The sequence below is a fragment of the Podarcis muralis genome, chromosome 10, assembly GCF_964188315.1.
Source record: "Podarcis muralis chromosome 10, rPodMur119.hap1.1, whole genome shotgun sequence".
Lineage (NCBI taxonomy): Eukaryota > Metazoa > Chordata > Lepidosauria > Squamata > Lacertidae > Podarcis > Podarcis muralis.
The window spans coordinates 54,916,437-54,931,178 of record NC_135664.1 but is presented as its reverse complement, the minus strand read 5'-3'; the positions used below and the strand labels follow the sequence as shown (position 1 = coordinate 54,931,178).

General features: G+C 45.8%; 1 protein-coding gene across 2 annotated transcripts in view; it reads right to left on the bottom strand.

Moving 5' to 3' along the window:
- Positions 1 to 14,742, bottom strand: part of TMEM178B (transmembrane protein 178B) — a 270,411-nt gene that overhangs the window by 210,074 nt on the left and 45,595 nt on the right. For both annotated transcript variants that reach the window (XM_028746230.2, XM_028746231.2), the window contains one exon: positions 3,226 to 3,339. In XM_028746230.2, the coding sequence (XP_028602063.1) occupies positions 3,226 to 3,339 (114 nt within the window). The remainder of the gene's footprint in view (positions 1 to 3,225; positions 3,340 to 14,742) is intronic.

Genomic DNA, 14,742 nt, shown 5'->3' with positions numbered 1-14,742 from the left:
CCATGGCTCCTACCTGGAGACAGTTCACAGCTTTATTTCTCTCAGTGATGGCACTTTAAATAATCAAAGGAGTGTGAAGAACAGGTCCTTCTCGCTTGCAGAGACTGATAAGCAGAGATGAGCATGGATCTCAATCTCTCTCTCTCTCTCTTCTCTATCTATCTATCTATCTCTCCATACAATATTCTGCCCTTGGGAGGAAAGGAGGAGTTAACTTTTCCTTATTTTTCATTAGTTACGTCCAAGTTGGCTTTAAACTGACAGGGCAGGGAACAAGTGCAGTGCAAAGAGTACACCAATGGTATGCATCCAACCCACTTGTGAGTTTTTCAGCAGAAGCAGGGGAAGGATGCTTTTGCAATGCAAATTGTGATATCTACATCTCATTGAATATTTGATTCACTTTACATATTTCTCTGCTTTTAAAATTATCTGCTTCAGTTAGCGATCTACTGAACACCAAAACAACAAAAAGAGCCAACGAATGCCTGTCTGCCCTCTTGTCTCCTTGCATTGATAACTCCAGGAACTAATGTGCTTCCTTAACTCGACCCATCAGAGTTACTACAGGGAGTTCACATACATGCACACATATCACATATTGAAAGCATTATATAGGGATGGCAGGAGGAAGCCAGCTAGACAATGCCCACATAATCACAGCCCACTACCAGCCATGTATTAGATGGGCTTGTGAAAGGGTCCTCAATGCATAGCTTGCCCAGATGTCGGGGTCTTTTACACAAGGTTGTATTCTAATTGGACCACAATCCCCCCTCACATGGATACATTCCTATACATTTTATGCCCTTGGCTAAGGATATTGACTATACAACTAGATGGCAAGTGGGACTTGCCAATACAATCCCTCCCCTGTGTTTTTAGTGTATGACTGCAGCTCTGCACCTGGGAAAAGTTTTCATCTTGAAGCAGGCCTACAAAAGTGTGCTTCACTCTAAGCTTTAGAGAAGCAACTCCTGATTAGCCTGGAATGAGGAAGACCATACAGACCAGCTTTCTGAAACCTGGTGTACTCCAATTGTTTTTATTCCCATCAGCCCCAACCAGCATGGCCAAGACTCAAGGGATGGTGGGAGTTGTAGTCCAAACCATATGGAGGGCCGCCATACCTTATCGAGGATGAGGAACCTGTGGCCCTCCAGAGATGGTTGGACTACATCTCCCATCATCCCTGACCATCAACCATGATGGTAGGGAATGATGAGAGTTAGGGTCCCAGCAACATCTGGAAGAGTTCTTATTCCTGATACAGAATAGGTTTCCTCCAATGATTTCATTTGTTTATGAAAACTTTCTCCAGGCTCTATCATGTCCCTGTGAGAGGGAGAAAGCACCAGCTAAAACCAACCCAGAGCACTTATTTCCTCAATAAGCAGGTGACAGTACCTTCAGCTTTTGTGTGTGGAAGTCCACAGTGACTTCTTGCTCTTACAAGAATGGCCTGGCAGTGGCTTCTTGCATCTATTCCATCCTACTGGGACTTTGCATCAGTAGCCTTGCTTTTCAAAAACTGCTTTCTGATACTGTGCCCCCATGGAGCCATGAGAAAACAGGCTTCTTGACTCTGACATGAAATGCCCTCCTCTCATTCCCCACCCTGAGTGCCACAAGGGGGAGAAAGTAATCTCTAATGGCAGCCATGTATCTCAAGGCGACTCTTTCCCTGTCATGGTCACTAGCTTCAGAGGTTGTTTGATGCCCATTGGCTGTAGCGGAGATCAGATAGGCTTCTGGTGGCCTTCTTTGCACTGCCCCAGGCAAGGAAATGGGAAGAGCTAGCTTGAGTAGCAGGGTGGGGAAGACTTAAGAGGAAAGGCCTTTGGCTTGATGAGCATTGGACGGAGCAACCAAGATGATACTCCTGCTCAGGATGTCAATTATGAACTAGGAATGGATGAATCTGTCAATTTTGGCTTTTCTCTGGTTCTCACATTGACAGTTCACCCCACTTGTGCAGCAACCGGGGATTTATTTCTTTTAAATCTACATGAAAATCCATACAGATTTCTGTGCATATTTCTCTTAATATATAAAAAAATGTATGCAATTTGCCCTAATCTATGCATTTTGTCAAGCAATTTCCCCATTAATATTAATTATATTGGATTTATTGTTGTTTGTTGTTGTTGCTTATATACCACCTTTCATTCTGAAGATGTCCAGGATGGCGAACAACATAATTACAAGAACAGGACTGGACACAACATTTTAAAGCTTTTTTTTTAAGCAGCACAGTATAATATTACAGCACAATAATAATGTTGTTAGGACCCAGGGCAAAGAAATCATGATCCAAAAGCGCAGGCAGGATGCGAGGGGAATGGGGGGTTTGCACATTTTTGAATGCATATTACTATTATTATTATTATTATTATTATTATTATTATTATTATTATTTAATTTTGCAAAGTTAAAAACACTTTTCACTTTCCCCCTGGTTACATGCATTGTTGAATGTATTTGGGAAAGTGTGTCATAGCAGCTGGAGAAGGGCACATTTCAAGTAATAGCTGTGTTTTGGTTTGTGCATTGGATCAGGAAGTGCAAATCAGACAAGCACTTATCAAAATGCAAACCCTACTTATTTATCCCCATCCTGAGTATGAGCAGCCATATCCAAACACAACTCATAATTGGAAGGTCCCTGCCTGGGAGCTCTCAGAAAGCAGTGGGCGCAAAGATAGGATCCAATATCCAATCCTTGCTACTTGGCAACTTCTGCTGAATAACCAGGGTCAAAGGGACTGTTCACAAGTTGGAATTTCAACATGCCCCCCCCCAAGGCCCTAAACCCCACAACCCTATTCAACATGAGCTCAGTAACATATAGCAACTTGAGCAAATTAATGGCTATGCACATAGCTCTGACGGTTCTCTTTTATACAATAGCCTATAAATTCCACTGTCTGCAATAGCATCAGTATCACAAACGCAACTGTTAGCACGCTGAAGTTCTGATTGAATTAGACATGCCAGCACTGGATCTGTTCATAACTTCCAAATGTAATTCAATAGCCACCAGCGCACGGTTATGCTGTGTCACCAACCATATTCCTTCCCGCTGCAGCATCCCCAGCACAGGCAAGCAAACAACAGAGTAGCAAGAAACCCAACTTATTGTCCCTTTCACCCCCTTGCAGATGGGAAGCCATGCCTGCTGGCTACCGAAAAACGCTGAGAAAAGGAAGAAGACCAGAGACTTACGCAAGGCATGCCACTCATCCTGGCGGATGGTCTTCGTAATGTTGTAGGTGAGGTTCTTGGGAATTGTTGCTGAGGAGTAGTGGTACTTGATGTATGAACACTGGTCAATTGCTCCTGGGAAAGGCAAGAAGAAGGCAATGTTTGTTATGCAAGAAGAGAGACTTGTTCCATTCCAGCAGCATTGCACAATTCAGCGTGAGAGACCCACACCCAGAAGATGTGGGACACCGGCAGGAGGATTGTTTAACATCAACAAGCCTAGAGAAACAGTCAGGATGTCGCAGGAAGCCTCGTTCACTATTGTCCTGGAACCACTGTGAGCCCAGTTAATACACTGAAAAGTGGAGAGGGCGGACTAGTGGGAAAGTGTGTGAACACCCTGAAAGTACATTGGGATAATGTGCAAATGCTCATCATTGTGTAACCTCCCCACAAACCAAGGTTCAGTAAATACCAGATATAATCTAATGGACTACATCCATGGGTGTAGTCAAGATTTATTTTAGAGGGGCAGGCTTTGTTAGAGGGGCAGAAGTGAGATATCTGCAATGCAATTGGTCAGTTAATTAAGTATTTCTATTTATTTACTTGATTCAGGCTGCCCCTCCTTGCACACCCCTGGCTACGCCTGTGACTCCATCTGATCTTTGTTCACAGAAATCAGGATAGTCAAACAGGTTGTCTGGAGAAGCTCATACTGCAATAGTACAATGGTATTTTTTGCCACGGCTTTCTCATAGTGAATCCTGAACATTGTAGTTTCCAGATCCCTCGACATCCTGGTCAAGCTCCTCTGAACACAGCCCAACTTGTCAATGCCCTTCTTAAAAGGTGGTGCTGAACAATGTGCTCCAGAGGCAGCCCTTAACCAGGGCAGCTTCTTTAATCTGGACACAATTCTGTTACGATATTTGGAATCCAACAGGCTAGGTCTTTTCTACCACTTCGCCTTTATCAAATGAGCCTTTTGAGCCACGTTAGGTCATTAAACTGCACTTGGCATGAACACACCACAAAAGTGGAGGGTGACTAAATCATTATGCAACCAAATTGCTAGTTACAACAGAGGCGGGTTTGCATCTTCCCAAGTTACCGGAGGTGTTCCATTGTTTGCTTTCCTTCCATGTTTCTAACATTCTGCCTTTGACAGCAATTAGATTAGACAAAGCCAAATATTATAGGGGGGGAAGCAAAATATTTACATATGTACACGTCTGCCCTGACAGCGTGATGGGCTCCGGCGTGTGCCTTCGCCATCTGGGCACCAAATGCACACCCAGAATGAAAGTTTCCAACTAAGAACCATACTTAAAAAAAGAAAGCCATTGTGATCCTTTTTAAAGTCCCCCAATTGCCTCCTTCTGTGCATTTTTTTAAAAAGATGGTTATGCCAGCCTGAAAGACACAAAACCTGACCTTCCATCGTACTTACTTCTGTTACAGGTATGGGATGAAGGTTTTGGCACAAAGTTGTAAAAGGCGTATTGGTCTGGAATTAAACTTTACACTATTATATACCTGCCCAGCGTAAGCTCTCCTCTAGAGAGCCAGCAAAGTGTACAAACCCACAGATGCAGAAAAAGAAGAGGAAAAGAAGACATGAGTGATGGCAATGATCTTATTCACATCTACCTCCACCTGCCTGTCTTCATGCAGACAACCAGTCCAGGGCATAGGACTGACTGCCAACTTCCTCCTCCTAAATCTCAGTGTTACCTTTGCGGAACTCAACAAGGGGGAGGAGTCAAAACTAGAATCAGTTGGCTCTGCCTGCCATTGGCTCCTAGCTCCACCTACTGTTGACCTTCCTGCCTTCTTCCCTTCTGGACCCAAGGGGCAGCCAACATCAACGGTGCAGTGGAAATCAAAGCATTTGTTCACAGTGTAAACTACACATGGCATTCTTCAGGTGCATTCACAAAGCCTCCTGTTGCTGCCATAATCACCGCGAAAACAGTCTTCCCTTTCATGTGTTCAGACAGAGCTATTCATAGCGGATAATAAATTCAGTTGCTTTTCTTTGTTCTTTTACAAATGCACCATTTGAGCTGAACTGATGAAAATTTAAAATACGAGCAAATTTCAGCCTGCAGCTTGTTTCGGGAGGCGTATCGCCACATCTTGTGCTTTTGCCCACATTTGTTTTCAGTGAGAAGGTGGTTGTAATATCTTGTAGTTTTGCTTCATTTCCTGGAGTGGTAAGTTTCAACTGAAACGTACAGAGTGGTGGTATCAACCAACTTTTACTCAGGGCAGACCCCTTGACATAATGGACCTAGCTTAGTCGTGCTCATTCATTCCAGTGGGCCTGTTCTGAATAAAACTTAGCTGAATACCACCCACAGTCAGATCCGTTCCCAAGTTTGAAAGGCAGTGTCTCCATCTATTCCTTTGGCTGTGAAAGGACAACTGTGAGCTCATCATTCTCTTGTAGTAATTCAGTGCTTAGGTGCCTTTAGAGCTGGGATATTTATCATTCCCTCCAGCTGCTACATTTATCCAGCTGCATACATCTGGTGCAATGTTACTCGTAATCCTCTTGCTAAAATTTAACCCTCTGTGGGTCCTGATATAGTGAGATGGCTGCTGCTCGTAGTGGGTCAGGATCTGGCTAGGGCTTGAGTGTCAAGGTTAGCAAGGCAAAGCTTAGAGTAATAATTGTCTGAAGGGTAGTGATTGTTGGAAGATCAAGGGTGCCAGCTTGAATAAAATATTGGGGGGCTTGGGTAAGCCTCTGCCCGCATAATCAATCACAAGACACAGTGCATGCACCCCATTTGACTGGCAATGCCTATCAACTTGGGGGGCAGCCCCCTCCAATATTTTTATGGGGAAGGCAAAGGAACCTTGGCCCCTAGAAGTTGGCTCCTGATAGTTAAGGAGGCTGAAAGCTGTTAGGAGACCCCTGTTTCCCTACAATTCCCACAGGTCCCTAGGAGAAGGGGTTGATTGCTAAACCTTACTGAGAATTGTCACTCAATGAAGGAAACAGAGGTATCCTAACAACTCTCAGCCCCCTTAACAAACTACACTTCCCAGGATTCCTTGGGGAGGTTACAAAACAGCTACAAAATAATTCTCAAAGTTGCATGCAGCCTCCACTACTGTTCAAGCTGCTGGAAGTCAGGTGTAGCCAGGGCACACTGGGGTCTCTGGGAAGTGAGTGATGCTCATGAATTGGGAGCACAGCGGAGCGGGAGGAAGGAGAGAGAGAATGTGTATCCAGCTCACTAACCCTACTTTCTGGGAAAAGTAGAAATCAAAGATGTGTCTACAAATGAACTGTAGGGACCCAAGGCAGCCTCATTGCCCGTGAAGTCTGAAGATGACATATTGGTGCATCTTCTCACCCCCTGACCTGGGGAGTGTGGAGTGTGCCTTAAAATTATTCCTTGGGACAATCCTGATCCTTCACTTTGCCTCCTTAACCCTGATGCACAACCCTTGGCCAGATCCTGCCATACCACCAGCACTGGTCACCTCACTATATCAGACCCTTCAATGTAGGGTTGAGGTTCAAACAGAGGATTATGAGTAAGGTTGCACCAGATGCGCATAGCTGGGTAATTGTAGCAGCTGGTGGGAAAGATAAATATTCCAAATCTGAAGGCACCCAAGCACTGAATCACCACTAGAGAATGATGAGCTCACAGTTGCTCTTCCACAGCCAAAGGACAACACAGAGGTCCAAAGGACAGTTATGAAACACACACAGCCTGGCTGTTAACCTTCTCCAGGCCAGGGCACAGTGGCAGAGAGGAGTTACAAGCTCCTTGTCCTTTGTTCAGTATCCTTGTCTTATCTGTTTTTCATGGGTTATGAAGTTTAAAAGGCTGAACATCCTTTATTCCTGCTTGTTTGGAGACAGAAATTAAATGATCAATAAAGAGTCACTGAGACATCAATTATTGGTAAAGATGCGCTGATGATCTAGGAGCACCTTAAATAAGCTTTTATTTCAGGGAAGAAGCCCTACATGGATCATTGTGCTGTCCAATAAGGTGGAAAAGAAGAAGTGTAAGCAGGCACAGGACTCTCTCCCCAACAATATGAACAATGAGTCAGAAAGTCACCTGGTCACTGGACCAAATCTCATCTTAGCCATGTATTAGCTAGATGGCTTTCAACAAACCATACTCTCAGGTCTCCTGCTTGTAACAAAGCCAGTCTGGCACAATGGTTAGGATGCCCCACTAAGACTGGGGAGACTCAGGTTCAAATCCCCACAAGTTCAGGAATCTCACTGCATAATCTTGAGCCAGTTGCACTCTCACAAGCCCAACCTACCATACAGGGCTGATGTGAGGATAGAATGGGGAGGAGGAGAACCTGGTACACTACTTTGTTCTTTTTGGAGGAAAGGTGGGATAGAAATGTAAATAATAATAATAATAATAATAATAATAATAATAATAATAATTTTTATTTATACCTGCCCTCCTCGGCCAAGGCTGGGCTCAGGGTGGCTAACAAGCAATAATAAAAACAAGTTGAATGAATACAACTTAAAAACAAGATTAAAATACAACAATTAAAATATTGAAACATTAAAATATTAAAATGCAGCCTCATCACAGGAGGAGAAAGGAAAAAGAAAAAAGAGGGGGGGGGAGGGAATCAAATTGGCTCCAAGCCAAAGGAACAACTCTGTCTTACAGGTCCTGCAGAAAGAAATCAGATCCTGCAGGGCCCTGGTCCCATGAGGCAGAGCGTTCCACCAGGCCGGAGCCAGTGTTGAAAAGGCCCTGGTTCTGGTTGAAGCTAATCTAACTTCCTTAGGGCCTGGGACCGCTAGGGTGTTGTTATTTATGGACCTTGAGGCTCTCCATGGGGCATGAGGCAGTCCCGTAGGTACGAGGGTCCTAGGCCGTGAAGGGCTTTAAAGGACAAAACCAGCACCTTAAATCTGACCCTGTACTCCACCGGGAGCCAGTGCCGCTGGAAAAGCACTGGGTGAACATGCTCCCACGGCAGAGACCCCGTGAGGAGCCTCGCTGCAGCATTCTTCACCCACTGGAGTTTCTGGGACAGCTTCAAGGGCAGCCCCATGTAGAGCGAATTACAGTAGTCCAGCCTGGAGGTGACCATTGCATGGATCACTGTGGCCAGGTCAGGGTGGGAAAGGTAAGGGACCAACTGCTTGATGCATGTCAAATGTATGCTGTCAACTTATGAGCTTTGGCAACAACATTGCATTGCCAGGGAAAATGGGTGGGGACAGGCAAGCCAACGCTTTTATAAGCATTTGAGAAACTTGGACTTTCACAAGATCACTGTTCCAAAGCCACAACCTTATTGGATCGGGGTGAATGAATGCTGATGTCTTTATTGCAGAATGTGCATTATCAAACTAGGAAATTAGGAATGCATCCCAAGCTTCTAATTGTCAGGTATCGTGGTGGCTGTGATCTGTAAACCAATTCAGCTGCAATACTTAAATTTAAGTCTACTTAGCCACATTCCCTTAATAGGCTAAACAAAAAAAAGCCCAACAACTTTAATCGGAGAAATAATAGCAGTTCTTTATATATCACTATTTGAGTGTTCAAAGAAAGTCACATAAATTGTCACAGTCGCATTCTTAGCCAGTGCACCAGCAGCCTATCCTACTCCGTGCATGCTTGGGGTTCACAGGGGAAATGAAAGCAAGAAACAGGTCAGGCAAAAGTTCAGGGTCAGGTCCTCTAAGTACGTCAGGACCCTGGTCAGCTCCTAGGTCTGCTCTCAGTGGCCCTGCAAGCTTAGTTTTGGAGTATGCTGTCTCAACAAGACTATCTGGGACCTTATGTAAGCCAGCAAAACCTATGCTGCTATTAGTGAGGACCCGGGGGGGGGGGTTGATGAACCCCTCACACACAGCAGAGCAGACCATATTCTTCTGTATCTTCCTCATGGTGCAGCAAGGGATTTAGGAGTCCTGACACAGATTGGGTAGGTTGGTGGATCTGACCACCTTAGCTGTCCATTTTATGTTGCACGTGTAGGCGCAGCACTTCCGATTTGCTTGAATTTCTTATCTGGAGATGTTTTAGAAGTATTCCAAGCCATTCATAATAAACCCAGAACCGTTAGAGATCCAGGATGAGCCACTGAGGGTGCCATCCATTTGTCAATTAAATGAATTTAGATTGGCAGGTGGTAGGGTGGTCTTTAGGGTGGGTTTCCTGTTGTCTCCACCGCTAGTCAAACTCTGTAGTGGGGAAGATGAACCTGTGGTTCTCTAGTTGCTGTTGGGCTCCATCAACCCCAGCCAGCATGGCCAATGGTGAGGGCCACATTCCCTTGTGGGCAGCCTTTTCAGGGGCCACATGCCAGTGGTGGGTGGGGCCAGAAGCAAAAGTGTATGGCACAACAAATGTAAATTTTACCTTTGGACAGTAGCCTAGTTTCTGCATACAGACTCACATATCTTTCTTTAGTCTCCCTCCAGCCAAGCAAGAGACTCTGCAAAGTAATCAAGCACATTCCACCCAGGCAAACTCAAAGAAGGTGTAAAGTGAGGTAGGTGAAGGGTGTGTCCTAGAGAGAGAGGGTATGGCTGGAGAGGAACTTAACATCTATAACATCTAACTATAACATCTCAGCACTGCTCCGAGAACTACAACTATTAAATTTAAGCCTAGCTGCAAGAGCAATACTGTTCAAAGACATATTGAGTCAGAGGGCTCCCAGCTAGCTACTGATTGGCCCCTGTCTTCGTCACACCACAGTTTTAGCCATGCTTGTGTGATCTGAGCAGTTGCTGTTCAAATCTTGAATGGCCTAAAGGACCACATTGTGGAAACCTTGCTGAAGCTCAAGAAGGTTTGGGCTTGTCAGTGCCTGGAAAAGAACCCACTCCCGAACCTTATTTATATTGCCTTGAGATACACAATGGAAGGAATGAACCATATGGTTCATTCTTTGGTTGCTTGGCATGGACTGTTGCACACATTAAAGGTAAAGGTAAAGGTGCCCCTGCCCGTACGGGCCAGTCGTGACCGACTCTAGGGTTGCGCGCTCATCTCGCTCAAGAGGCCGGGAGCCGGCGCCGTCCGAAGACACTTCCGGGTCACGTGGCCAGCGTGACTAGGCTGCACTGGCGAGCCAGCACCAGTGCCACACACGGAAATGCTGTTTACCTTCCCGCTATAAACCTATTTATCTACAGTGGTGCCCCGCAAGACGAATGCCTCGCAAGACGAAAAACTCGCTAGACGAAAGGGTTTTCCGTTTTTTGAGTCGTTCCGCAAGACGAATTTCCCTATGAGCTTGCTTCACAAGACGAAACGTCTTGCGAGTTCTTGCGAGTTTGTTTCCTTTTTCTTAAAGCTGCTAAGCCACTAAGCCGTTAATAGCCGCTAAGCCGCTAAGCCGTTAATAGCCGCTAAGCCGCTAATAGCCGCTAAGCCACTAATAGCCGTGCTTCGCAAGAGAAAAAAACCGCAAGACGAAGAGACTCACGGAATGGATTAATTTCGTCTTGCGAGGCACCACTGGACTTGCACTTAGGAGTGCTTTCGAACTGCTAGGTGGGCAGGAGCTGGGACCGAACGACAGGAGCTCACCCCGCCGCGGGGATTCGAACCGCCGACCTTACGATCAGCAAGTCCTAAGCACTGAGGTTTTACCCACAGCGCCACCCACGTCCCACACATTACACAGCACACATTACACAGCTATAAATGCAGAATTGCCATGGAGATTATCTTCAAAAGAGATCTGCAGCCAGTCCAAATCCTCTGGATTCCTCCATCGGCAACATGGGGGTGAGGGATAATAATACCTCCTTGCCTTGCAAGGTTGTTGTAATAATCACAAAATGCATGCAGAAAGGTTTGAGCACTTGAAAGTGCTATCCAAGAATGAGAATGATGCTTTAGCTATACAGCTAAAAAAATGTACTTTGTAAAGTGGTCATAAGATCAGAAGTCCCAGGGGAGTCCTAGTATGACTCCAATGAGCTCAACATTTTTGATAAAAGTTCCAAGAGGGACATGTCAATTTAGTGGAATAACCCAGTACTTAAAAAGCATCCTCCCCCCCCCCCCTTAAATTCAAACACATAGAAAAGCATCTTCACTCTTTCCCAGTTCCCTGGGGCTTGGCAATGGATAGCTCTGTGAAAACAGCTGTGATGGAAATAACAGTGGAGAAAGCCAATGAGTGATGCTCCTGCTGAAATCTTGAATAGCAACATTCAGGCTGAATACTAAAACTTCCAAGCAAGCTGCCTTTTCCCTCCACTGACATCCAAATAGCAGCCTCCTTTCTCTAGGGTAGCCCCAGGATACATGCTTTGCTTCTCTTTGCTCAGACATACAAACACCTGATAGAATGTATTATGCCCCTCTTCCCCCTTTCTCCCCATACTATCCCAGAGAGGGAAAGGCTTCAGACACGACTGTGATAGTGCATAAATAAATCCTATGGCAGGCTGATCTCCCTAACATAAAATGGAACCTAGGCAAAAAGAAGTGAGGCATTAGCTACCCCTTCCAGTTTGGTGTTACCTGCTGTCAGGGGCTCAGGGACTGAGCCACAGGAGAAGGAGGAGATGGAGAGCGAAGGGGAACAATCGGAGGGGAGCGCAGGAGGGTGTGACAGTGACCAGGGAGATTCCCTGAGTCTCTCCAGCGAATCAGAAGATTCCCAGAAGGAGGCCCCCAGGGTCAGGGCAAGGGGGGCCAGTGGGGAGTCGCCAAGCGGCAGCTGGAAATCAGGGGTAGCTTCCCCACCAGAGCGCAGCGGGGGGGAGAATCCCACAGATTAGAACAAAAGCCTCCTCCTGCAGGAGGAGGGAGTGAGGCAGGACTGACCACGCCTCCGTCAGAGAGTGGAGGGGCGGAGGAGAGAGCAGGGCCGTCCAGCCTCCCGGAAGGAGAAAGCAGTGAAGGGAGCAGTGTAGCCGTTAGGAGGAAAGTGGGCGGCTGCGCGCGCGCGCCAAGTTCAAAGGTAGAGGCACGAGGGACAGCAGAAAATCCGGATTGGGAGCCAGGTCCCAAAGCCCGCCGGAGACAGGGGGAGGAGTCAGAAGAATCCGCCTCCGAAGAGTCCAGGAGGGTTGGGATCCCAGAGGGCAGGAGGACCCGGAGGCGTAAGGAGCAGAGGGAGGAAAGGAAGAGGTGGAGCAAAGCTCGGGTTTTGAGCTGGTGTAAAGGAGGGGCGGATTCAGACGGGACTTCGCCGGTCTAAGGACTCAGACGTAGCGCTGCGCGCCACGGATGTCAAACCAACAATGAACCACAATAAAGACTTTTGTTTATAAAGAGCAACTGGCGTTGGTCCTTTGTGAGCTGGGACCTGAGGCAGCCGCTGACACCTGCGAATTTGATGAGCATCCGCTCAATTCCTTCATCCAAGTTGTTTATAAAGATGCTCTGGTCAGACCTCTTCATCCTGGAGAAGAGTGAATAGTGGGGTGCCACAGGGTTCTGTCTTGGGCCCGGTCTTATTCAACATCTTTATCAACGACTTGGATGATGGACTCAAGGGCATCCTGGTCAAATTTGCAGATGACACCAAACTGGGAGGGGTGGCTAACACCCCAGAGGACAGGATCACACTTCAAAATGACCTTGACAGATTAGAGAACTGGGCCAAAACAAACAAGATGAACTTTAACAGGGAGAAATGTAATGTAAAGTATTGCACTTGGGCAAAAAAAATGAAAGGCACAAATACAAGATGGGGGACACCTGGCTTGAGAGCAGTACATGTGAAAAGGATCTAGGAGTCTTGGTTGACCACAAACTTGACATGAGCCAACAGTGTGACGCGGTAGCTAAAAAAGCCAATGCAATTCTGGGCTGCATCAATAGGAGTATAGCATCTAGATCAAGGGAAGTAATAGTGCCACTGTATTCTGCTCTGGTCAGACCTCACCTGGAGTACTGTGTCCAGTTCTGGGCACCACAGTTCAAGAAGGACACTGACAAACTGGAACGTGTCCAGAGGAGGGCAACCAAAATGGTCAAAGGCCTGGAAACGATGCCTTATGAGGAACGGCTAAGGGAGTTGGGCATGTTTAGCCTGGAGAAGAGGAGGTTAAGGGGTGATATGATAGCCATGTTCAAATATATAAAAGGATGTCACATAGAGGAGGGAGAAAGGTTGTTTTCTGCTGCTCCAGAGAAGCGGACACGGAGCAATGGATCCAAACTACAAGAAAGAAGATTCCGCCTAAACATTAGGAAGAACTTCCTGACAGTAAGAGCTGTTCGACAGTGGAATTTGCTGCCAAGGAGTGTGGTGGAGTCTCCGTCTTTGGAGGTCTTTAAGCAGAGGCTTGACAACCATATGTCAGGAGTGCTCTGATGGTGTTTCCTGCTTGGCAGGGGGTTGGACTCGATGGCCCTTGTGGTCTCTTCCAACTCTATGATTCTATGATTCTATGTTGAACAACAACGAGCCCAAGACTGATCCCTGTAGCACCCCACTTGTCACTTTTTTCAGGATGTCAAGGAACCATTAGTGAGCACTCTTTGGGTTCGGTCAGTCAACCAGCTACAAATCTGCCTCATCCAGCCCTCATTTTCCCAGCTTTTCCACCAGAATATCATAGGGAACTTTGTCCAAAGTCTTGCTGAAATCAAGATACACTATGTCCACAGCATTCCCTTCATCCACCAAGCTTGTAACTCTATCAAAAACAACAACAACAATGAAATGTGATTCCTCTGGTATGACTTGTTTTTGAGAAACCCATGCTGGGTCTTAGTTATCACAGCATCCTTTTCTAAGTGATCACAGACTGACTGTTGAATTTTCTGTTCTAGGACCTTTCCTGGTATCAATATCAAGCTCACTGGTCAGAATTTACCTGGGACTTCTTTTTTCCTCTTTTTGAAGATGGGGACCTCCACCCACTTCCAGTCTTCAGGGACTTCACCTGTTCTCCAAGAATTCTCAAAGATTATAGGCAGAGGCTCTGATATTACATCCACAAGCTCTGCCTTCCTCAAAGGAATAAAGTCATAGTGGGCAGCAAAATGGAGGCAGAAGGAGGCTGGCAAAGCACTTGAAAGGCATGGAGAGTCAATTCATGGGAACGAAGGAAGCAGTGAGAAAATGGGAAAATAAGAGAGAGCACATGAAACAGAAAAAGAGTGACTCAGAGTAGGTGTTGTTGGTTCATACAAAAGGCAAGTAGATGATGTCTAAAATGTTCATTTGGGCTTTTAATTGTATTTGTATTGCTTTGTTTATTTCTTATTGCATTTTATTGTATTGAAATTTGAATTTTGTACATATTTCTTTAAAAAAAAACACTTAGCATCTAGCACAGCATTACCATTACAACAGGCAGAAAAATCATTAAATTTTCCGACAAGACCCTTAGCTATATTCAAGTAGCCCCGTGAGGGTGGTGGTGAGGTGCTGGAACCACTGCTACACACTTGCTGCATTGTATACTGATTACAATGACATTGTAATTGCTGTTTTTTTAATAATGCAAAGCATCCTCCCTGCAACTGAAAACCCTGATAATGCAGAAGTCCCATTTGCATGGAGAATTCTTACCTGCTGCTGTTGTTT